Raw genomic sequence first — 25,372 nt, forward strand, 5'->3', positions numbered from 1 at the left:
TTTAAACATCATCGCTCAAGACAAACTGTTATCAGTAAAAACACACCTTCAAGCAGTGTTGAAATGGAAATTCAAATCCCTGCAGCGCTGGGCTGATGGCCCAAACCAAACCAGCACATGACTGTTTGAAAAGGGGTTAAAGGGGTATCGGTGTCTCCTCCACACATATTTCTTTGCTACTGGTTGAGCATGCAACTTCACCACTCAAACTTAACCAAAGTTGAACTCCACGTGATGTGAAGATGTGAGTTTGCTTTTCCACTGGAGGCAAATGTTTTATTTGCCCCTCTGCTCACACTGAATGGAAGTGAACGGGCGGCAAATATTTGCTGGTGTTAATTTCGCTCATGTGTGACCATACACTTAGAGTAGCCTTACATTATGACCATCCCAAGGCACACCTGTGTAGCTGTTTAATCAGCATCTTAATAAGACACACCCGTCAGGTGAATGGATCATCTTGGAAACTGAGAGATGCTCACTAACATGGATTTTTGTCAGTGTAAGTTGCTGAAGTAGGCCTACCCTCAGTAAACTGGTGTTTACATAGCCAGGGTGTTCATCATGTTTCACAAGCTCAATACAAATACACAAGACACATGGTGCTGTATGTAACTTTATTAAGAATGCAGAATGCAGGCAGTGGATATGATGTGTGTGAATGTGTGTGTCACTGCACACCACAGTCATCTAGGGAGTGCATGCCCCTTCCAATGCCACTTTCACATTCTTCTTCTCTTTTCTGTAGGAAAGAAGAACATAGCATTACAGCATATTGTGGTTTGGTTTATGTGTATGATCATGTGTGTACTTTATGCGTGTGAGGGTGTTATTGCAGCAATAATACAAGCAGAAAGAAATACCCAGACACAAGCAGAAAAAGTCATGAAACAACAACAGGAAGTAAACACTGATGTCACAAATTAAATATTCTGTTTGTAGCTAACATTATTATAATGGATGTGTGTAATCCTCATTTTATCATTTTATCATTGGGTCTTTGCCAGTATCAGTGTCCTGCCTGTTCCTTTAAACAAATGTATAGTGATGTGATGTTAGAGCCTGTGGGGAACAAACACATCATTTTAGTAAGCAGCCTGCACCAGGCTAATCTGAACACAACGGAATTTATACTTGTGTGTCAGCATTATGCAGAGCCCACACTGTGGCCTATGCAGGTAGCCTTTGCTGTTGTGAGCATTTCTACTTCTATAGTGGTGTGTCTGTGTCGCTTTGCAGTTACACCTCCAAACACTAGTCGGTGGTGGGGTTTCTGTGAGGTGCTGTAAAGTTTATTTGATTCAAAACACACCCAAAACACACATGAAACATGGCTTAATAGCAAAGATTTCAAACCAAGTGGCACATTTTCCCCAAAAATACAGCATGCTAATGTTGTTATCCCAAGGCTATAGCATTTTACATTGTATAAATTAGCCTAGTGACTAGCGGAGATTTCCTCTTCTCATGTGAAGCCAGGATAAATCACACACAAGACTGAAGTCTGAAAAGCTATTTTGTGGGGGCTTTATTGCCTTCACAATTTGTTGTTTCTCTGTGAAATAAAGTAAATAAGGAGGGAAATGGTTTCAGCTTACAAAGACAGACAGGAGGTCTGCATGCAGATTGGGGACTAGGTTAATTGGTGACTCTAAATTGTCCGTAGGTGTGAATGTGAGCATGAATGGTTGTCTGTCTCTATATGTTAGCCCTGTGATAGTCTGGTGACTAGTCCCCCCCCCCCCCACCCCCCCCACCCCCCCCGACCCTCAAGAGGATAAGTGGTTACGAAAATGGATGGATGACCAACAAACAACAAAAATATTTGTTCATTAGTGAGACACTTCACCGTTTATTAGCAGCATTTGTGCCACCACAGCATTTTAAGCCAAAACATGATCTTTTCCTAACCAAGTGGTTTTTGTGCCTAAACCTAACCACACGTTAACCACAGCATTATTGAAATGTAAAGTTTCTCCAACTATAAAAGGTGATAACAGCATTCTGAATATAGTCAGTGTAGCAGAAGTCTTAGCACTGATAATCTCTACTAACACCTATTTAATAGTGATAGCATTTGAAATGTGTGCAAGCCCAAAGATTAAAAAGTATGTTATTTAAAAAAAAGTGTGCCACAAACCAATTCGTTTCCTATCATTTCTTTAATTAACAAATATCAACACCAATCATCTCAGCAAGTTGGCAATGAATCCCTCAGATCCACTAAATTTGAACCAATCTGACAGCAACCAATCAAGTTGCAGGAGAGAACCAGTAAGAACTAACAAATATATTGAGCACCAGCTGGAAAAAATGATACCAAAGACCGTTTTGTTCATGTAAAGTGGTGGTAAACAAAAACATATTGCAGTATGCAACAACTTCCCACAAACTTGTATTTACAAGTACAAATTTTAAAAAGCAGTCATGATATTTTGTAAATGTAATATATTATTACTCTGTGGTGAAAATGGCATTGCAGGGTTATGGCCGCGAGCTAGAAAGTCACGTTCAACCCTGCTGCTATGAACTTGAACAAATCCTGATGTAAATTGCAAACTTGATCTTGAAAAGTGTAAGCGAACGTTGGACTCATCGTGGTGATGCCAAATCCTGGGAAAATAAACAGGGATAGAGGGAAAATACCTATGCAGGTGAAGTTAACTGGCTTTGGGATGCAAAGCATGGAGCACAAAGCTAGCAAAGATGCTAACCTTGACATAGGGTCTGCAGAGGACTGTGAAAGCGAGCTCTGTGGGGCTAAAGAAGAAATACTGATGACAATAAACAACCTGAGGTCCGAATTTTTGACCAGACTGGATGGGATTCTGACCGCAGTTGAAGAAACAAAGAAAGAACTGGTTGATTGCACTGAAAGATTAACAGTGGAAGATGAGCAGGCTAAGTTAAAAGAGATGGTTCAAATGCTGGAAAGACGGAACAAAACTCTGGAGGAAAAAGTTATCGATATGGAAACGAGATCGAGGTTAGTAAATTTGCCCGAGGGAGCCGAGGTCCCAGATCCCTGTTCATTTCTGGAGGGCTGGTTACCGGAGGTGCTGGACCTGGCCCCTTTGCGACGCCCATTAGTGTTGGAAAGGGCGCACCGCGTCAGACCAAGACGGGACACTGAAGAGCCACCGAACTTTGATAATGAAGTTTCAGAGCTATAAGCAGAAAATGCTTGTGATGAAGGCATCCAAGGCGAAGAAAGACGTCCTTTACAAGAACCAGCATGTGCGATTTTACAAAGACCTGGCAACTGAAGTGCACAGACAACGGAGGAAAAATGACACAGTGCACCACCAGTTGCGACGCCTGGGACTCAGACACGGCATAATAACCCCAGCTAAACTGGTCCTAACACACAGAGCTCAAACACACACCTTCAACATGCCGACAGAGGCACAGGAGTTCATAAACAGGATCAAGAAGAAGCTGGAGGAATGAATAAAGAGGACTGAGTGATAGCTATTAAGCGCACAATGTAAGCTTAATATTATGTTTACATCACAACAGATGCAAGATCATGCACACGGTAAGAGGAACTGTGCAGTAAAAGACTAAGGCACTTTCTGATCATTTAATATGTTACATTGAGTCTTGCACTTCATTCTATTATCTTAATATAGTCGAACTCTAAGGACCATTATCATATCATGTATTAGTCTGGTGTACACTGTTTACATAGACTTGTTGACTCTGCTGCTGTTAATCACACCTCTGTTATCACCACTCACTTTACAATGTCACTTTTTGTCTACAGTACAGTTTTTTTTTTATTCTATTCTTATTCTAGTTTATGAAACTCTTACATTTCTGTATTATTTCTATTACTTTTTACAGTTATCTGTATCTATGTATATCTGTGTACGACTGAAACAACTAAATGTCCGTGCTAGGGATCAATAAAGGTGTATCTTCATCTTAACTTCAATCTACAGTGCAGATCCACATGCCCACAGTGATTGAAATTTTAGGCTGAACTATAAGGCATACAGGCACAAATATTTAAACCACATGTTCCAAAGAATCATATGGTCATCAGTATCTCCTCACAGAGGAGCAATGTACTTATAAAGTGAGTTTTTTTTCATCAGCAGACTTTGACCCTAACACGCTGATGTGGGTGTATCCAGTTGCAGCCTGCTAGTCCAATATGGTTGGCACGTAAATTTTTGTGATCGCAAGTTCTCAGAAGCCAAAACAACTAGATAAACCTGAGAGCAGACTCTAGCATACATGATCGAATGAGACAGTTTCACAACCCTACACATACATAGGCAAATAATATTGCTACAATAATACCTGTGTGTGTTTGTGTGTGTGTGTGTGTGTGTGTGTGTGTGTGTGTGTGTGTGTGTGTGTGTGTGTTTGTGTGTGTGTGTGTGTGTGTGTGTGTGTGCGTGCGTGTAGGTGCATGTTACATGCCTGTTGTCCTGGCATAGAACACATTCGGTGCTGTAGGTCCGTCCATCAGTGCCACATACTGGATCATACTCCTTGGTGCAGACTGCTGTATACCTCTTACAGTCAGGCTGGACACAAACACAGGTTGTCACATGATTATTGATTAAACACTCAGGCATTTAGATTTAGATCATTGTTCATTGGATCATATTCAATTCAGTTCAGTTCAGTTCAATTTCATTTATAAAGCCCAATATCACAAATCACAATTTGCATTAGAGAGCTAAAGTCCTTTGGACCCTCACAGTGGATAAGGAAAAAAAAGCTAGAAACCACAGGAAGAGCAACTGAGGATGGAAATAGAGACCGTGCTTCAAGCAACATCAATGCTAATCCAGCGGCTAATGCAGCACCAAGCTAATCTAGCCAAGCCAATAGACCAGGAGGGTCGGGCATGGAGAGATAATTTAAGGATTTATGGGATACCGGAAGAAAAAGAGGGCAGATCAGATCACCCCCAGCAGTCTCACCTCTCTAGCTGTCATCTTGTCATTGTTGTCTGGAGTCACAGTCTCAGCCTGCAGGGACAGGACTGCACACACACACACACACACACACACACACACACACACACACACACACACACACACTTGTAGTTCTACACGTGTGAGAACCATCATTAATATAACACATTCCCACATGTTCAATCCCAAACCTTACTCTAAACCTAATTCTAACCTGAACCTTGAAAGCAAGTCTGAACCCTCAGAGCCCTTTGAAGAATTGAGAACTGGACAAAAAGTTGTCTTTGTACAAATGCTATTATTCCCAATATGCACAAACACTCTCTCTCTCTCTTTCTCTCTCTTTGTCTGTCTCTCTTTCCCTCTCTCTCCCTCACCCAAAACAAGTCATTCTGTGAGAATGTAATGTAACCAGCTTTTTGTCCAGAGGAATGTAACCTAGCCAACTCTCATGTTCCTCTGAACGTCCTCTGTTTTTGTTGATCTTTGTGTTTTGCTTCTGTCTGGGGAAACAATGTTAAAACTAAAGATGCTACTTTTAGCTGTGAAAGAAGAAGTGTCTCAGGACTAACTTTCAGTCTACAGCGTGATAAACCTTAAGTTAATTCTTAATAAGCCATGTTGGTGTCATGGACAGTACTGACTTGTGTCAGTTAAGTTCCTGAAGTTACTGAAACTGTAGGAGACAACCCATTGCAGGAAACGTCGTTATGTCGTAATCATCTGGTCTGAGTTCATGACAGGTATCAGTGTTATCTGTGTGTTATTTGATTAGTAATCATTCCTGGTTAATCTAGTTCAACTCAGCCATGGGAACATAACACCTGAACCACAGAGTTAGTGTCTTTAGAAAACAACAATTGAGAAAAAATTAAAGTTATGTCATGACACGGTCTCTAAACACATCTATTTTAGGCAGTCCAGACACAAACTTTTTACAGTGTGAAGATGCAGTCCTCATTATTTAAGGCATTTTCAAAATCATTTTAGACACAGAAAGAAGTAAAGTGGGTTATCCCTATATTAAGCTGTGATTACCAGTTGTAATGTTCTTACACATTCCAGTCTCTAAACAATACATTGACCAAAAAACTTCTATCTCAGCAAGTCAGCAAGTCAATTCCTGAAATATTATCTTCTTTAAAAAGTGGGGTGATATTATTTTATCTTTTTTATTTTTTTCATTTTGTCTGTGTTCGGTTTTCTTCTGTACTGTTTTGTATGCCAAAAATTCCCATGTTACAACAAAACTACACTAGGAACAAGTGGACACTTCCTACACTTTGAGCTGTTTCTGCTTCAAAAGGAACACAGTGTTTGAAGCAGATAGTGACACAGAGTGACTTGTTACAATCATGTTATGATGCTGTTAATGAACTCACCAGAGACAGAGAGCAGCAGAGCAGAACACAGCAGCACAGTCAGCTTCATGGCTTCCAGTGTGTGTACGTGTTTCTGTGGGCAGCAGGTGTGTGTCTCACACATTATGTTTTCCTTTAACAGACAGCCTGTCAAACTGGCTTTTCAGTCAGGACTGTAGCTGTGCTGTGATTGGCTGGATTGTAAAGGCCAGGTTATAATCATCTGGGCCCTTTGCAAAGCTTCCTAGTGCAAAGATTTGTCTAATTTTTAGACTTTCTTAAGCAGAGGAGAAAATGGTGGAAAGACAAAGAGAGAGAATGAATATTCTCAGAACACTAGATGACAGTGGATTAATGAAATGCTACAGATTAGATGACGCAAAGAGAATGTTTGTGGTCAGTCTCATTAGGGATGTGCTCCCACCCACATGAACATTAACGTCAGACATAAAGTGAAGACAACACGAAGGTATTTGCCACTGAAAAATGCAACAGTGCAGCAGTGATGACTTGTGTCTGTCTCAGCCTTCCATCAGCAGTCTCCCACTGTGACTCAGTTCATTTCCACTGGATGTCCACACCCTGCAGACTCACAAAAGGACAACCAATCACACCTTTTTTAAAGAACATGTCATACTGAGCGAAGAGGTCCACCACACTTTCTCACAAAGGTTAAAGTTTCTGTCCCTTTCTGGCTCAGAGTTGCTGAAAATTTTTCTAAATCAGTTCCAAGCTGGGACTCCTTGCTGGAATTTTTAGACTTAGGGTGCTTTCAGAGCCTAGAGTTTGTTTGCTTTGGTCCAAATCGGGGACTAATTTTGTTACAAAGTTGCATAATTGCCTGGAGTTGGTTTGTGTTCTACAAGCAGACCAGATAAGATGCCTTGCGTGAGCGAACTGCTTTTGATTGGTTAGAATTTCCATGTGGTAAAAATCCAGGAAGGAAACAAAATGTTGAAGAAGAGTATACTTGCAACATGATGCAACACTTTCTGATGTCACAATGGAAGGACAACTACGCAGGCTGATTTTAGCGCTGGTCATCGTGTACTATATTGCATACATTGTTCATTTTAGGCATCCCATACAGTTTGAAAACAAGGCATGGCTCCAACTAGAAAACAATGTTTTGATGCACTGGATGTGCGGAATGTGCATATTAAGGCAGTACAGGAGGAGGCGCACATTAATAATCCTCCAGGACTTTAACATGCCCATGCGTGTTTAACCCAAACAATGCGTAATGCAACTGCTGTTGGTTCAGACTGAGGTGGAAACACGTTCTCACCACAAACAAACCGCGCCAGAGTTGGTTTGTAACCAGACTGAGACCACCTCTCCAAGAAGGGCTCAGTCCGGTTTTTTAGGTGTGCACCCTAGTATGCTTGCTGTGTTCACACCTGCCCAAACGAACCACACTTAGGGGGCAAACGAACATGAGTTTGATTCAACCGAGCCAAACAGGGCAGGTGTGAAAGCACCGTTAGTCAGGAGCTTTCTGGGAGTGCTCTCAGAAAGTTTATGAATACAGCCCCTGATCATCTCATAACATGACTGGATCAAAATAGTAACAACCTGGAAAAACAAATATCTAGTTTTAGCTGGCTCGTCAACTGAGCTGTCTGGGAGTTTTTTTTTGTTTTGTTTTTAAGTGAAATGAGCCATTCAAAAGCACAGTGGTGTCTTATTTTCCATTGCTGCAGCGGCTTGACTACAAGTAATGGCGCGTTGCAGAGATGAAATAGTAGGATGCGAATAACATGATAAAAAAAAAAAAACGCCCTATATTCGGTACTTAGTCATATCGCAATTAATGCATAAACACTGACAGCCCTAGTTTTAACCCCTAGCACCTACAAATATGCAACATGGAGGGGGATTGGGGGGGATTAGGACCAAAAGTTCTGTCTGTCATTCATTTCACCATTTGACAGTTCAAACGCCCAGTGTCTGTAATCATCATTTGATTTGATTCCAACTTCAATTACATAACCATAAGTAAGTAATTAAGTCAGATAAAACCAAATCAGTGCTGTTCATCAAGGCTATTCATACTGCTGCAAATGGCACATCCATAGAGAGTCCCACAGTATAAATACCTTGATATCTGGCTGGATGACACTCTTAATTTTAAGCACCATGTTGACATCCTGACCTCCAAATTGAGAACAGTACTTGGCTTTCTGTACAGAGACAAGAACTGTTTTCCTTTTGTTCACAGAAAAAGAAGTGTAGAATCTATATTTTTGTCTGTTTTGGATTATGGGGATGTTATATACAGAAAGCTGCTGCCTCCACACTGAAATCACTGGATGCTGTCTACCACTCAGCCCTAAGGTTCATAACAGGTGATTCTTACAGCACCCATTGCTGACAGCTATACCTAGGGGTCGGCTGGCCACATTTGGTGAGACTAGCCTTGGTATTTATTCATTCATAAAGCTTTGATACAGATGCTTTCACCTTATATTTCATCTGTTTTGATTCTGATCTCACATAATCTTCATATTCGCTCACAGAGCAGGTTGTTGCTTCATATCCCCTAAATCAGAACTGAACTAGGAATAATCTCATTCTCTTACAGTGTGCCTTATACATGGAATAATCTGCTTGCTTAAAATTGGTACCTCTGCCAGCCTTATGGCTGTTTAATTGCCTAATTTCAGATCTTGTTCTAACTGCTTTAACTGTACACCTTCACCATAACATGTACAGTATAGGCCAAAAGTTTGGACACACCTTCTCATTCAATGCGTTTTCTTTATTTTCATGACTATTTACATTGTAGATTCTCACTGAAGGCATCAAAACTATGAATGAACACATGTGGAGTTATGTACTTAACAAAAAAAGGTGAAATAACTGAAAACATGTTTTATATTCTAGTTTCTTCAAAATAGCCACCCTTTGCTCTGATTACTGCTTTGCACACTCTTGGCATTCTCTCCATGAGCTTCAAGAGGTAGTCACCTGAAATGGTTTTCCAACAGTCTTGAAGGAGTTCCCAGAGGTGTTTAGCACTTGTTGGCCCCTTTGCCTTCACTCTGCGGTCCAGCTCACCCCAAACCATCTCGATTGGGTTCAGGTCCGGTGACTGTGGAGGCCAGGTCATCTGCCGCAGCACTCCATCACTTCTCCTTCTTGGTCAAATAGCCCTTACATAGCCTGGAGGTGTGTTTGGGGTCATTGTCCTGTTGAAAAATAAATGATTGTCCAACTAAACGCAAACCGGATGGGATGGCATGTCGCTGCAGGATGCTGTGGTAGCCATGCTGGTTGAGTGTGCCTTCAATTTTGAATAAATCCCCAACAGTGTCACCAGCAAAACACCCCCACACCATCACACCTCCTCCTCCATGCTTCACAGTGGGAACCAGGCATGTGGAATCCATCCGTTCACCTTTTCTGCGTCTCACAAAGACACGGCGGTTGGAACCAAAGATCTCAAATTTGGACTCATCAGACCAAAGCACAGATTTCCACTGGTCTAATGTCCATTCCTTGTGTTTCTTGGCCCAAATAAATCTCTTCTGCTTGTTGCCTCTCCTTAGCAGTGGTTTCCTAGCAGCTATTTGACCATGAAGGCCTGATTCGCGCAGTCTCCTCTTAACAGTTGTTCTAGAGATGGGTCTGCTGCTAGAACTCTGTGTGGCATTCATCTGGTCTCTGATCTGAGCTGCTGTTAACTTGCGATTTCTGAGGCTGGTGACTCGGATGAACTTATCCTCAGAAGCAGAGGTGACTCTTGGTCTTCCTTTCCTGGGTCGGTCCTCATGTGTGCCAGTTTCGTTGTAGCGCTTGATGGTTTTTGCGACTCCACTTGGGGACACATTTAAAGTTTTTGCAATTTTGCGGACTGACTGACCTTCATTTCTTAAAGTAATGATGGCCACTCGTTTTTCTTTAGTTAGCTGATTGGTTCTTGCCATAATATGAATTTTAACAGTTGTCCAATAGGGCTGTCGGCTGTGTATTAACCTGACTTCTGCACAACACAACTGATGGTCCCAACCCCATTGATAAAGCAAGAAATTCCACTAATTAACCCTGATAAGGCACACCTGTGAAGTGGAAACCATTTCAGGTGACTACCTCTTGAAGCTCATGGAGAGAATGCCAAGAGTGTGCAAAGCAGTAATCAGAGCAAAGGGTGGCTATTTTGAAGAAACTAGAATATAAAACATGTTTTCAGTTATTTCACCTTTTTTTGTTAAGTACATAACTCCACATGTGTTCATTCATAGTTTTGATGCCTTCAGTGAGAATCTACAATGTAAATAGTCATGAAAATAAAGAAAACGCATTGAATGAGAAGGTGTGTCCAAACTTTTGGCCTGTACTGTATATCATCCAGTATTTCTACGTTTAGCAATTATATATTGCTATTATTGTTTTAATTGGTTTGCATGATAGTTTTGTGTGTGCATTGGTTTTATTGTCTTTGTTCATGCTCGGCATCACTGAAAATGATGTTCTCTCAATTGATTTCCTGAGTCTTTTCTATATTTATGTCTATTTGTAGTGTGTTTTTTCTTATCTTATTTATTGTGTGTGTATTTCTTGACCTGCTGCTGCCGCTGCTTATTTTTGCCCTTACATAAAGTTGTACTGAATTAAATGTGTGATACTATGCAATTACTGAATCACTGTAATGTGTTTTTCCTTGCCATTATATTTGGGTGTGTGTTAAATGTGAATCAGCAGTAGGTGGTGCCAGTGGACTGGGTAACACCTTCATGTAAAACAGCTGAAGAAGGCAACAAGGGAGAGAACTGTGCAGTGCAGTTCAGAGGGTTTGACACCAGTTAGACATTACACTGTGCATGTGCACTACACTTGTGTGACAATGTACTGTCAGTTTTGCAGTGGAAAAAAGTGAGTGTGGTAAAGACCAGTGGCTTCTCCTTACTGACATACACACAAAGAAGCCTCATGGAACAAAATGCAGTTGATGTTAATATCAGTGACTTTCCCGTATTTAGTGAAATATGGCGCACAAAAACAAAACAAACCTCGAACAGTGCAATCTGTGCACTGTTGCAGCTGGATTTTGTGTCTGTTCTGTAAGTTACATTTTACTGAAACAACTTCCTGTCTAATATTTGTTGGAAAAAATGGCCACCAACGTCTTTTGACATTGATATTTGGTTGACTTTAGGTTGTGACGTGATGTGACCAGAACTCAATGTCAGGACAATGTCCAAGTGCCACTGTTGGAATTTGAAAGAACTGGCAACAGGGTTACCATTATGTTACTGTAAAATTAACACTTTTACTGTTGCTAAAAATAACGATATTGTACTGTTAATGACAACTATGGTATGAAATGTTTTTTGAATACTATTTCACAGTTAACTTACGCAAGAATGAAGAAAGTATAAGCAAATTTTTACTAGTCGGTACAATAGCCTATTTTTGTGTTTGATTTTGAGTTGCTGCCCAGTGTGTTTGGGCCCCATCAGATTACAGCTGAATTAGAGGATACAGCAAATTATATTAAAATATATGAACACTGTTAAGATATAAAAAATGTTTCTATATTTTCTGTAGATTGGACATGCATTAACACATCACACAACATAACGTCACTTCACATTACCTATTAACACGCTCAGCAGTTTTTCCCATCACACCTCACGCTGTGTAGCCGCAGCTGACCTAATAGATTTTTTATTCATGTCTTGGTTTGCGGTCATCAAAATCTCCGATTCAGTTGGGATGAAACAAGTGGCTTTCTGCTTTCTGCCACTGAAAATCACGTTATCTGCACTCCACTTATGATGGCTTGGGGTGCTCGCCATGAACGCGCTTCCCTAAGGCTGAACATACTGAGAGCTGATTGAACTAATTCTGATCAGCTGTTCTGGAATTGAAAACTCAGAGGCTGTGGTCGAATAATCTTTTTTGCATCCGCCGTCACATAATTACGTAGCCCAGTATAAGTGCAGTCGGATTATCTTAGCACCACAGTTGTCTTTTCCTAAGTCCTTATCAGAGCTGGACTGGGACAAAAAATCGGCCCGGGCATTTTGAGCCTAGTCCCGCCCACCAGTTATTGATGGAAAGACAATGAAGCCTATGAATGAAAACAAACTTTCTTGTGACACTGCTTGTACACTGTCTTGTTGGTGTATATGTACTTGTCTAATAAATTTAAACCAACACCATCCTCCCAGTCCCATTATTCTATACAGTACTTACTTAGAGGAACCCAAAAGGCTGCTTGGTCTAGTGAACCTCCTGAACAATGAACGCATGATGGGATCCTGAAAATTGGACAGTGAGGAACAGAGGTGAGACATCATCATTGATGAATATTAAAATGAATAAATGACAGATTTAGTAATATTTTCATAGACTATGTACTCACCACATCAATAAACAGCACAGCAACACATAATACTTCCTCAAACATGGCAACCTTTAAAAAGTGAAGGGATATTTTAAATTGAATGGAAACATGCCCACAATAAAAACAAAATACAGGTAATTATTGTCCACAAGAGTTTGCTGTTACATGTCAGTAAAAAAACAATAAGATAAAAACACAACATATCTAGAATAAAGAGGATATTTATGTATAAAAGACAAATACATTTAAGTAGTTACTTTTAACTCCAAGCCACTTTTATGTTAATGAGCAGCATCACATGTCCTGGCAAATCCTAATTTGATTCAATCTAAATTATATTTGCATTGAAATATTTTACTACCTAACTAATGAAGACTATACTTATCTAACTAAATGAATAAAATAAAGTTACTGAAGCACTAAGATCACCATCACTAGTATAACATCATAGAAACAGCCCAGCAGTAGAGAAACCCCGTCATGCTGCTCAACAGCCAGCTAAATTGTCAAATGGCCTACTCATAACTATGCTGTGTTAAGAGTTAGCAAGCACAACGAAAATAAACTATCGACCAAACTTGATTCATATCTGACCCAGGTAGACTGCAGTTCATCACTTCTTATCTGAAGTTCAAATTCCCCTCCAGTCGCACCGACTGTGCCGTCGTCATATAATGCAGCGGCCGCGGGTCTCTCCTCCTGCCTCCCCTTCGCTTCATCCACCTGCTGACGGCCACCTCCGCCATCATTACCTGCTGCGGCTGCTTTGGATGCCAGTGCGGGTGCGGTCACTGAAGAAGCTCCGCCATAGCCAGCAAACATCTGTGTTATTTTAACACATTTGGCAGCATCTTCCTAAAGGGCTTGTCTCTTTTTCTCTCTTATTTTTTCCGCACCTCCTTTGAGTTTCCTCTCAGTTTTGTCAATCTCCTCTCTCTCTGTATGATTGACTGACTGGCAGCCGAGGCCCAGGGCATCGGCCCTCGTATCATGACATTCATTCATTCATCTTCTAACCGCTTCATCCTCTTGAGGGTCGCGGGGGGGCTGGAGGGGCTGGAGCCTATCCCAGCTGACATCGGGCGAGAGGCAGGGTACACCCTGGACAGGTCGCCAGACTATCGCAGGGCTGACACATAGAGACAAACAACCATTCACGCTCACATTCACACCTACGGACAATTTAGAGTTATCAATTAACCTAGTTCCCAATCTGCATGTCTTTGGACTGTGGGAGGAAGCCGGAGTGCCTGGAGAGAACCCACGCTGACACGGGGAGAACATGCAAACTCCACACAGAAGGGCTCCCACGCCCGGGATCGAACCGGCAACCCTCTTGCTGTGAGCCCGTATCATGACATGACCAAAAAAAAAAAAAAAAAAAAAGGGCCCGGCCCAAAATTACCATCGGCCCACGGGCAAATGCCCAGTATGCCCGATGGCCAGTCCAGCACTGGTCCTTATGAATTATCGTTCACATCTTCCCTTGACCTCGTGACGTTTTCCATCGAGGTCAAGGAAAGTGGTTAGGAAAAGACGATAGGAGGGACTTTTCGACGACAGCCAGAGTTTCCCAGCTCAGGCTCAGTCAACACAGAGATTGGGATCAGGCTCAGAGTGACAGTGCTAACGTTAGATAGTAGCGTTAACGTTACTAGTGTTGTTTATTAAATAGCGATGATGTGAAGGTGATGAAGGAGACTCCGATGACACCGTCTTGCTTGTATACAGAAAAGGTTTATTACAAGAAGTACAGCATCAAATCAAGCGTCTAGATTGCCTGGGGAGGGTTCGAAGCCAATATGAACTGCTCTGAAAAACAGCCCCAAAATACTTATATAGACTTGGTCGTGTTTGTGAAATGTGAGACAAAGTCAAACAGATGACAGAGAGACATTCTAGTTGGACTTCACCAAACCTTGTCCTGGGCCATAAATATGGCACATTAGAGGCAAACCAAAAATACCTGTCCAGCAGAAACTCTGGTGTTCTTAGAACCATATGAGAATGGTATAATTATGAGTTTGTATCTCTGGTGGAATTTGCTTACATTTTAGTGTACCATCAGCTTATTAATAGCATTTCAACCTAAACAAAGAAAAGCATAAAATTTCCAGAAAAGTAAGTGTTGCTTTTAAGACACAACTTCAAGCAGGTAATCCTGTTGGAATGCAAATGAAAATCCCTGCTGCGCTGGGCTGACGGCCAAACCAAACCAAGTCAGCTCATGACTGTTGAAAAGGGGTATCAGTACCTCTTCAACACATACTTCATAGATATTGGTTGAGGCTGTGATTTTGCCAGTCAAACTTTACCGAAGCTGGACTCCATGCAAAGATTGTTTGCTTTTCCACTGGAGGCAAATTTTTTATTTGCCCCGCTACTCACATTGAATGAAAGTGAATGGGAGGCAAATATTTGCTGGTGGCTAGTTTTTCATTGTGGCCATCCCAAGGCACAGCTGTGTAGCTGTTTAATCAGCCACACCTGTCAGGTGGATGGATCATCTTGGAAAAAGAGAAGCGCTCACTAACATGGATCTGAACACATTTGTTAGCAAAGAAAGAGCTAATAGAGCACAGTCAGAGCACTCTATTATATCGTTTATTTCAGCTTGTGAAAAACGAGCAAAAACAAAAGTGTTGCCTTTATATTTTTGTCAGTGTAAATTGCTGAAGTAAGTACCACCAGTACAGACTGGTCTAAACTGGTGTTTACATAGCCAGGGTGTTAAAGTTCCAAAGGATGAAGAGAGATCCAACATGCAGGTCAGGGTGTAAATGAACTTTGTGTTACATTTACCAGAACTAATATCATGTTTCACAAGCTCAGTACAAATACACAAGACACATGGTGCTGTATGTAACTTTATTAAGAATGCAGAATGCAGGCAGTGGATATGATGTGTGTGTGTGTGTGTGTCACTGCACACCACAGTCATCTAGGGAGTGCATGTCCCTTCCCATGCCACTTGCACATTCTTCTTCTTATCACTGTAGGAAAGAAGAGTACATAGCATTACAGCATATTGTGGTTAGGTTTATGTGTATGATCATGTGTGTACTTTATGCGTGTGAGGGTGTTATTGCAGCAATAATACAAGCAGAAAGAAATACCCAAACACAAGCAGAAAAAGGTGTAGCTACCTACATTTTTGTGATTTTCCATCTAACGAGTATTGACTGCTCTGTAGCACTGCTATCAGTGTTGCAGCGTGTCATGAAACAACAACAGGAAGTAAACACTGATGTCACAAATTAAATATTCTGTTTGTAGCTAACATTATTATAATGGATGTGTGTAATCCTCATCTTATCATTTTATCATTGGGTCTTTGCCAGTATCAGTGTCCTGCCTGTTTCTACAAATATATAGTGATGTGATGTTAGAGCCTGTGGGGAACAAACACATTACTAACAGGCTGTACAGGTTTATATGGTAGTGACTGCAGCATGCATGTTTAGTTAGATGTGGAGTTAGATCTGAGCATGAAGGAGGACAGAGTCGTGAGTGCAGCCGATGAACTGAACAAGAGGGACTGTACAACTGAGGGACTGTACAAATACATTTGAACCAGTAATAGGAATTCTCATGCTCGTAATGATCAACACTTTGATCTGGAAGGTTTAATTTCATATCATCCAGCTCTGTGTGAGATTTAAAAATATATAATAATGATAATAATAATAATAATAATAATAATAATAATAATAATAATAATATGGGCTATGGCTGCAGTCAGAATGACAGCTGGAGAGAGTGGACTCATTCAAGTAAAAAATGGACTGGTCAATCAATCAATCAATCAATTTAATTTATAAAGCCCAATATCACAAATGACAATTTGCCTCAGAGGGCTTTACAGCATACGACAACCCTCTCTCCTTAGGACCCTCACAGCGGATAAGGAAAAAGACGGAGGTGGAGGGGATGGTGGGTGGTGTGACACATAGGACCCTGCCAGCCTGCAGGCCAATGCACACCATTGATCAGGACCAAAAAACGATTATTTATTAGTGAGACACAGACCATTTGCCAATGGCCACTATTAAAAATGATAACGGCATTCTGAAAATACTAGTCAGTGTAGCAGAAGTCTTAGCACTGATAATCGATAATAATGCCTATTTAATAGTGATTGCATTCAAAATGTGTGCATCCCAAAGATTAAAAAGTATGTTATTAAAAAAAGTGTACCACAAATTAATTAGTTTCCCTTCATTTCCTTGATCAACAAACATCAACACTAATTGGCACGTTATCCCTCAGATCCACTTAGTTTAAACCAATCTGACAGCATCTAAACAAGTTGCAGGATGAAGAACTAACTTACATTACTGAGCACCAGCTGGATAAAATGACACCAAAGACCATTTTGTTCATGTAAATTGGTGATAAACAAAAATGTATTGCAGTATGCAACAGCCTCTAACCACTGTTAATTTTGACAGCTATATTAGGTTTAGCCTTAGTCTTGATTCAAAAATGCTTATTAGTTTTAGTCATGTTTTAGTCATTTTTATCCTTCATAGCTTTAGTCTAGGTAAAGCCTGAATTCTTTCTTAATCTGCAACATGTTAGTCTGGAGGTTTAAACTCATGTCCTCTCACAGAGTTGGTGATTAAAACTAAACTTTCATCTCTGTCAGAGAAAACTGATCTGAGTTAAGACTGTTCACTTACAGCACAGCTACACTCACAGATAACTGAGCCTCCTACCTGCCTGTCCAACAGCAACAATTCATAAACCTTCTCGAGTCTGGATTGAGTGGAGTCCAGCTGCAGTACACTTCGCTGCCATTCAGCGGCTAACAAGTGGAGCTAACTGCTAACAGCCACTGCTGCAACTAACAAACTCCACAAATCCATTCAGCAGCTCCACCATCCATAGTCAGACACACACAACTGATTATTTACTGCTGAATTACAGCTCACAACTCACACCAACAGTTGACGCTACTCTGGTGTGAGTGTTTTTGCTGGAGTTTACCAGCCTGTTGCTCTCGCAGCATTTGAAGATAACTGCAAGCAATGTCTGATAGTCCACCACTAACATTTTTGTTACGTCTTGTCTCGTCAATGAAAATGATACATAGATTTTATCTTAGTTTGTATTATCAAGATCTATTTTTATCTCGTCATTGTCTCGTTTTTGTCATGAAAAAAAAGGTTGTTGATAAAGGAAAAATTGTCCTGCTTCCAACAAACTTGTTAGTACAAATTTTGAAAAGCAGTCATGATATTTTGTAAATATAATCTATTATTACTCTATTATTGTTGTTGTTAAAATGGCATTGCATTTAGTGAAGAGCACATTATGACACGTTTGGGACTCAAAAACCCAAAGTGTAGGTTGAGACTTGACTTAGGACTTGAGTAAGAAGACTTTAAACTTACTGGTGACTTACAAATTACTGACTTTGTCCCACCACTGATATTGCTACACTTCACTTAATACTTTGTCTCATATCCCATTCTATATCATAGTACACTACACTATACTATGTTAATATGTTACATTGAGTCTTGCACTTCATTCTATAATCTTAATATAGTCAAACTCTAAGGACCATTATCATATCATGTATTAGTCTGGTGTACACTGTTTACATAGACTTGTTGACTCTGCTGCTGTTAATCACACCTCTGTTATCACCACTCACTTTACCATGTTACTTTTTGTCTACAGTACTCTAGTTTTTTTTTTTATTCTATTCTTATTCTAGTTTATGAAACTCTTACATTTCTGTATTATTTCTATTACTTTTTACAGTTATCTGTATCTATGTATATCTGTGTACGACTGAAACAACTTAATGTCCGTGCTAGGGATCAGTAAAGGTGTATCTTCATCTTAACTTCAATCTACAGTGCAGATCCACATGCCCACAGTGATTGAAATTTTAGGCTGAACTATAAGGCATACAGGCACAAATATTTAAACCACATGTTCCAAAGAATCATATGGTCATCAATATCTCCTCACAGAGGAGCAATGTACTTATAAAGTTTTTTCAATTAATTTTTTTTTAAATTTTATATACTTCATTAATCCCCCTGAGGAGAAATTCAATTTTTTTCATTCTTTTTGTCATTAACACACAGGTGCAAAAGCACCTATACATGCACAAAGTGGAGAGATGTCAGAGTGAGTGGGCTGCCTTGGTCAGCTGCCAAGGGAACTTGCTCAATGTAACCTCGGCAGTGCCCAGGACGTGAACTGGCACCTCTCCAGTCACCAGTCCGCACTCCATATTTGGTCTGGACGGGGACTTGAACAGGCCGTCGACCCTCTGGTTCCCAACCCAAGTCCCTATGGACTGAGCTACCGCCACTCCATAAGCAAACTTTAACTTTGTGAAAGACATGACCCTAACACGCTGATGTGGGTGTATCCAGTTGCAGCCTGCTAGTCCAATATGGTTGGCACGTAAATTTTTGTGATCGCAAGTTCTCAGAAGCCAAAACAACTAGATAAACCTGAGAGCAGACTCTAGCATACATGATCGAATGAGACAGTTTCACAACCCTACACATACATAGGCAAATAATATTGCTACAATAATACCTGTGTGTGTGTGTGTGTGTGTGTGTGTGTGTGTGTGTGTGTGTGTGTGTGTGTGTGTGTGTGTGTGTGTGTGTGTGTGTGTGTGTGTGTGTAGGTGCATGTTACATGCCTGTTCGCTATGCAGAGCATACATTCGTTGCTATAGGTCCGTCCATCAGTGCCACATACTGGATCATACTCCCTGGTGCAAATTGGTAGTGCATACTGCTCACAGTCAGGCTGGACACATACACAGGTTGTCACATGATTATTGATAAGACACAGATTTTGATCATTGTTTATTGAATCAAATTCTAAAAGAAACTGCACCTCTTGGACTTGTGCATTCATCAGTGTTTACAAGACATTTAATGTTTGTTGCCTTTATGTTACTGTCCTCAGATTCAGTAGCAAGAAATTCCACAGTTTAGATCCAGAACTACAGAAAGCAGCTGCACTATCTGTAGGTCTGTCCTAGTTTTTGGTACTGTGAGTGGCAGATTCTCTGTGGAAATGAGGGTCTACTAGGAACAGATCCAAGGTGTCAGGGGCAAGTCTTTAAGTACATTTAAAGATGAGAACAGGAATCTCAAAAGTAATCCTAAAACTTACTGGAAGTCAGTGCAGAGACAGAGTGCAGAGTTAGTCATAAACAGGGCTATTTCAAGACACTCTGGGGGCCCCAGGCGAGAGGCACCTTGGAGAAAAATTAGGCAGATGTGCCTTTTGTCATTTATAAAAACATAAATCACTTTAGGCCTAATGCATCAATGATATTTAAATGGAATAAATTACTTATTGACTTATTCATACTTCAAAAACAGCATCAATAAGTGATTAACATAGGGGGGGATCAAAATAAAATAAATAAATGAAATAAAAATCAACCAGCCACCCTCCTCCCCTGACAAGTAAAGAACAGTCCCTTCATAAGTAAAGAACAGTCCCTAAAGTGCGGTGAGGTTTGTGGACTGTTACTGACACAGAGAGAGAAATGTGAACGGCTCGTTTCTCCTCTGACATATCACATACCTGTGTGCCGCCATGGCTCGGTTGTTCAGGTATTTCTGAGCAGTCATGAAAGCAGCATATTGAGTCCCAGGTGGCCAGCGCGCGCCGTTATTGACCTGCGCGTGCCATTATTGGACGGCGCATGGACACTCACCCTCTTGTGATTGGACTTTGAACTTATCCCACAGTAGTGGTAATGTGAGGTACTGTAGTACTACGGTACTCCAACAATGCTAGCGCGGTGGCAACCAATCATGCGGGACATGGTCTCGATTTGCATGACGCGTGAAAAGAGACAGAAATGCTGTGCAGTCCCGCACAGTGCGAGGCGTTTGGTCACCCTACTTCCACTGTCACTAGCAAGCAGCAGCTAGTAGGGGGCCCCATTAGGGGGGATTCCAACGTGTTGTCATTGTTGCAGTGTCTGTAGGGGTTCCATCATATTGTCATTGATATGGACCAATATGAGCCGTCTCTGGGGGCCCCCTTCCAGCTCGGGGCCCTAGGCAATTGCCTAGTTTGCCTGTCCAGTTGCGATGGCTCTGGTCATAAACAAACATTGAAGGAATTGAGCCCACCTGTAATAGTTGGTTTATTTAAAATGGAGCCGCTATAAAGTCCTGAAAGATTATATTTTTTATTTGGTGCACACCAGTTAATTTCTTGTGGGAACTAGTTATTGTCTCTTGCGTTCGCACAAGATAAAAAAAAATCTCACTTTTCAGGACTTTTGGGGCTCTGTTCTTTTACTACAAAGACCTGCAAACAAATGACATATTTTACATCACTTACCAGTTTATTAGGTACACCCAGCTGAAAGTAATTCAGTCCAATACAACAATATTATTTTGAAAATCAACCCTTTTATCTTTTTTCAATCTGTAAACCAGTCGTGGAAATAAGAATACAGAATCAGATCACCCCCAGCAGTCTCACCTCTCTAGGTGTCATCCTGTCATTGTTGTCTGGATTCACAGTCTCAGCCTGCAGGGACAGGACTACACACACACACACACACACACACACACACACACACACGCACACACACACACACACACACACACACACACACACACACACACACACACACACACAGATTTTTAGTTCTATATGTGTGAGAACCATCACTGATATGACACATTCCCTAGCCCCTTACCCAATGTCCAATCCCAACCCTCACTCTAAACCTAATTCTAACCTGAACCTCGAAAGTAAGTCTGAACCACTCGCACATGCACACACGCATGCACACACGCATGCACACACAAACACTATCTCTCTCTCTCTCTCTCTCTCTCTCTTTCTCTCTCTTTGTCTGTCTCTTTCTCTCTCTCTCCCTCACCCTTCACCCAAAACAAGTCATTCTGTGAGAATGTAATGTAACCAGCTTTTTGTCCAGAGGAATGTAACCTAGCCAACTCTCATGTTCCTCTGAACGTCCTCTGTTTTTGTTGATCTTTGTGTTTTGCTTCTGTCTGGGGAAACAATGTTAAAACTAAAGATGCTACTTTTAGCTGTGAAAGAAGAAGTGTCTCAGGACTAACTTTCAGTCTACAGCGTGATAAACCTTAAGTTAATTCTTAATAAGCCATGTTGGTGTCATGGACAGTACTGACTTGTGTCAGTTAAGTTCCTGAAGTTACTGAAACTGTAGGAGACAACCCATTGCGGGAAACTCTGCATTTGAACAGACCATGACATTATCAGCATCTGTGGTCATGTGTCGTAATCATCCCTATTTCAGAAAGCAGGATTAGTGAAAACTCCGAGTATGTTGAGCCTGAGATGAGGGAAACTACTGCTTCATCTAAGCCTGAGACTGAGCGTGTCGCAGGTGGGAGAAACATGGCGTGTCCTTCAATGAATAAAGTCGTGGACGTTGGGGCACAGTTTATTCAGAGGCTGTTGCGTAAGGAGAAGGTGATTAGACCCAGAAGGAGACTTCTGAGAAAATCAGAAGTCATTTCACAGCAGTTCAGCAATTCAATTAACCTCAGCCTAATATTGACAGAATGAAGAAAGTATAAGCAAAGTCTGTTTAATATCTTTGTGTTTGATTTTGAGTTGCTGCCCAGTGCGTTTGGGTTCCATCAGATTACAGCTGAATTAGAGGATACAGCAAATTATATTAAAATATGAACTCTGAGTAATGTTTCTGTATTTTCTGTATATTAGACACATTAACACATCACATCAATTCACATTACCTATTAACACACTCTGCAGTCTGTTCCCACCCCACCTCACACTGTTTAGCTGCAGCTGACGTGTTAGTTTTTTGTTTTGTCGGTCTTTAAAATCTCCGACTCAGTTGGGATGAAACAAGTGGCTTTCTGCTTTCGGCCACTGAATATCACGTTATCTGCACTCCAATGACGATGTCTTTCGGTGCTCGCCGTGAACGCGCGAGTACTCAGAGTTGATTGAATTGATTCTGATCAGCTGTTCAGGAACCGAAAACTCTTTGTCAAACCGGAGATCGGGAGAAGGCTCTGAGTTTGTTGAGCCTGCTTCCTGAAATAGGGCCCTGGTCTGAGTTCATGACAGGTATCAGTGTTTTCTGTGTGTTATTTGATTGATAAATAAATCTGTCTGCTTGAACCAGGTCAAATCAGCCATGGCAAGATGACATCTGAACCACAGAGTTAGCGTCTTTAGAAAACAACAACTGAGAAAAAATGATTCACCAGAGTGAAGTTGTTATGCCATGCCAGGGCTCCTAAACACAAATATTTTTACTTGTATTTATTTTTAACTTAAAAAACAAAACAAACAGACACACATCACCCGTCTGGCTGGTCTACATAATAACATCAGTTTGATGTGACAGACCCTGTAAAAAGAAACAACTTTTTCTCAAATTCATTCAACTTCAAATTTTTAGGCTTTAAAATTTTAAGTTGACTGAACCTGATTCAAAACAAGTGAACTTTTCTAGTCAGGTAAACTTGATCTTAATTCAGTTGTACTTATATCTTTTAGTTCCATAACTAAAGGATTTAGGTATTAATATCAAGTTTATGTGACTAGGAAAGTTCATTTGTTTTAAATCATCACAAAATGACTATCTAAGATAAGTCAACTAAACATTTTAAGGCAGCTTGGACACTAACTATTTTACAGTGTGAAGATGCAGTCCTCATTATTTAAGGCATTTTCAAAATCATTTTAGACACAGAAAGAAGTAAAGTGGGTTATCCCTATATTAAGCTGTGATTACCAGTTGTAATGTTCTTACACATTCCAATCTCTAAACAATACATTGACCAAAAAACTTCTATCTCAGAAAGACAGCAAGTCAATTCTTGAAATATTATCTTCTTTAAAAAGTGGGGTGATATTATTTTATCTTTTTTATTTTTTTCATTTTGTCTGTGTTCGGTTTTCTTCTGTACTGTTTTGTATGCCAAAAATTCCCATGTTACAACAAAACTACACTAGGAACAAGTGGACACTTCCTACACTTTGAGCTGTTTCTGCTTCAAAAGGAACACAGTGTTTGAAGCAGATAGTGACACAGAGTGACTTGTTACAATCATGTTATGATGCTGTTAATGAACTCACCAGAGACAGAGAGCAGCAGAGCAGAACACAGCAGCACAGTCAGCTTCATGGCTTCCAGTGGGTTTCTTCAGGCAGCAGGTGTGTGTCTCACACATTGTGTTTTCCTTTTATAGACAGCCTGTCAATGATTAATGAAATGCTACAGATTAGATGACGCAAAGAGAATGTTTGTGGTCAGTCTCATTAGGGATGTGCTCCCACCCACATGAACATTAACGTCAGACATAAAGTGAAGACAACACGAAGGTATTTGCCACTGAAAAATGCAACAGTGCAGCAGTGATGACTTGTGTCTGTCTCAGCCTTCCATCAGCAGTCTCCCACTGTGACTCAGTTCATTTCATTTCCACTGGATGTCCACACCCTGCAGACTCACAAAATGACAACCAATCACACTTTTTTTAAAGAACATGTCATACTGAGCAAAGAGGTCCACCACACTTTCTCACAAAGGTTAAAGTTTCTGTCCCTTTCTGGCTCAGAGTTGCTGAGAATTTTTCTAAATCAGTTCCAAGCTGGGACTCCTTGCTGGAATTTTTAGACTTAGGGTGCTTTCAGAGCCTAGAGTTTGCTTGCTTTGGTCCAAATCAGGGACTAATTTTGTTTGTTTTTTGTCTTTTTTAACGAATGTTCTCATGAAAGTTAAAGTTTCTGTCCCTTCCTCGCACAGAGTTGCTCTGAGAATTTTTCTTAATCAGTCCTAAGCTAGGACTTCTTACTAGAAGTTTTAGGCTGAGTTGGGGGGAGTTAGGGAGAGAGTATTCTCAGAATACTCTTGTGAATACAGCCCCAAATCATCCGATAACACGACTGGACAAAACAGTAACTGCCTGGATAAACAAATATCTAGTTTTAGCTGCAGGCAAGAATATAGTGGCCAGGCTGATGTCTGGACTGTTAGAGAGAGAACTAGATTCAAAGTTTTAGCATGAGTACGTTACCACCGTCACACACAGGTCAACTTAAAAGTTCATCCATGACAGTGGAAATAGTTTAAGATAAATAAACAGTAGTTTGACAAACTAAATTAAATGAAGCTCTGTGTAAGTTCAATCAGGAAGACTGTCTGGAGGGAGGTTCCCTATTCGACTATGGATTCATCACCCTCCATAAATCATACCATCTCTACAGGGTCTAATCACCAAAGATTTTCCACATTTTTATTATTATGTGCACATGTAACTAAATATTCTTTTACTATAAAAATTAGTCTCTCCTGGTTGAATTAAAGATCCACTTACCAGTTTATACTAAAGGTGCTTTCACACCTGACCTGTTTGGTACGGTTAAAACAAGCTCAGGTCCATTTGCCTGGTTAGTACAGTTTGTTTGGGCAGGTGTGAAAGCTGTCAGTCAAACCCTGGTGCAGACCAAACAGCTGAAGTGAGACTGCTTGAAAAGGTGGGTCTCAGGGCGTCAGTGGCTTTGTGGATAGAGCAGGTGCCCCATGTACAAGGCTGTTGCCACAGCGGCCCTGGCTGATCACACACACCTGCCTTCCATCAAGCTCATCAACCTCCAGTCTATATCTACCCCTGGTTCTCACCCACTCATCGCCAGAATGTTGTTCAACCCTCTGTGGACCAGTACGCATCTGCCTCTCC

The 25,372-nt window shown here is 40.8% G+C and overlaps 1 protein-coding gene across 3 annotated transcripts; it reads right to left on the minus strand.

The window, feature by feature from the left end:
- Window positions 1–603: 603 nt before the first annotated feature.
- LOC125894711 (trypsin inhibitor ClTI-1-like) lies at window positions 604–23,878 on the minus strand. Of its 3 annotated transcripts, none has more exons than XM_049586300.1 (4): window positions 23,769–23,850; window positions 4,941–5,002; window positions 4,432–4,538; window positions 604–742 (listed from the first exon to the last, which is right to left on the minus strand). In XM_049586300.1, the coding sequence occupies exons 1-4, from the start codon at window positions 23,815–23,817 to the stop codon at window positions 691–693; spliced, it is 270 nt and encodes an 89-aa protein (XP_049442257.1). In that variant the 5' UTR covers window positions 23,818–23,850; the 3' UTR covers window positions 604–690. The 3 variants fall into 3 exon arrangements, with proteins under 3 accessions (XP_049442257.1, XP_049442255.1, XP_049442256.1); XM_049586298.1 differs by lacking the exon at window positions 23,769–23,850 and adding an exon at window positions 6,317–6,451; XM_049586299.1 differs by lacking the exons at window positions 604–742; window positions 4,432–4,538; window positions 4,941–5,002 and adding exons at window positions 15,502–15,640; window positions 19,324–19,433; window positions 21,141–21,202 and having other exon boundaries at window positions 23,769–23,878.
- Window positions 23,879–25,372: the final 1,494 nt, after the last annotated feature.

Source organism: Epinephelus fuscoguttatus, linkage group LG9 (assembly GCF_011397635.1).
Source record: "Epinephelus fuscoguttatus linkage group LG9, E.fuscoguttatus.final_Chr_v1".
In the NCBI taxonomy this organism is placed as follows: domain Eukaryota; kingdom Metazoa; phylum Chordata; class Actinopteri; order Perciformes; family Serranidae; genus Epinephelus; species Epinephelus fuscoguttatus.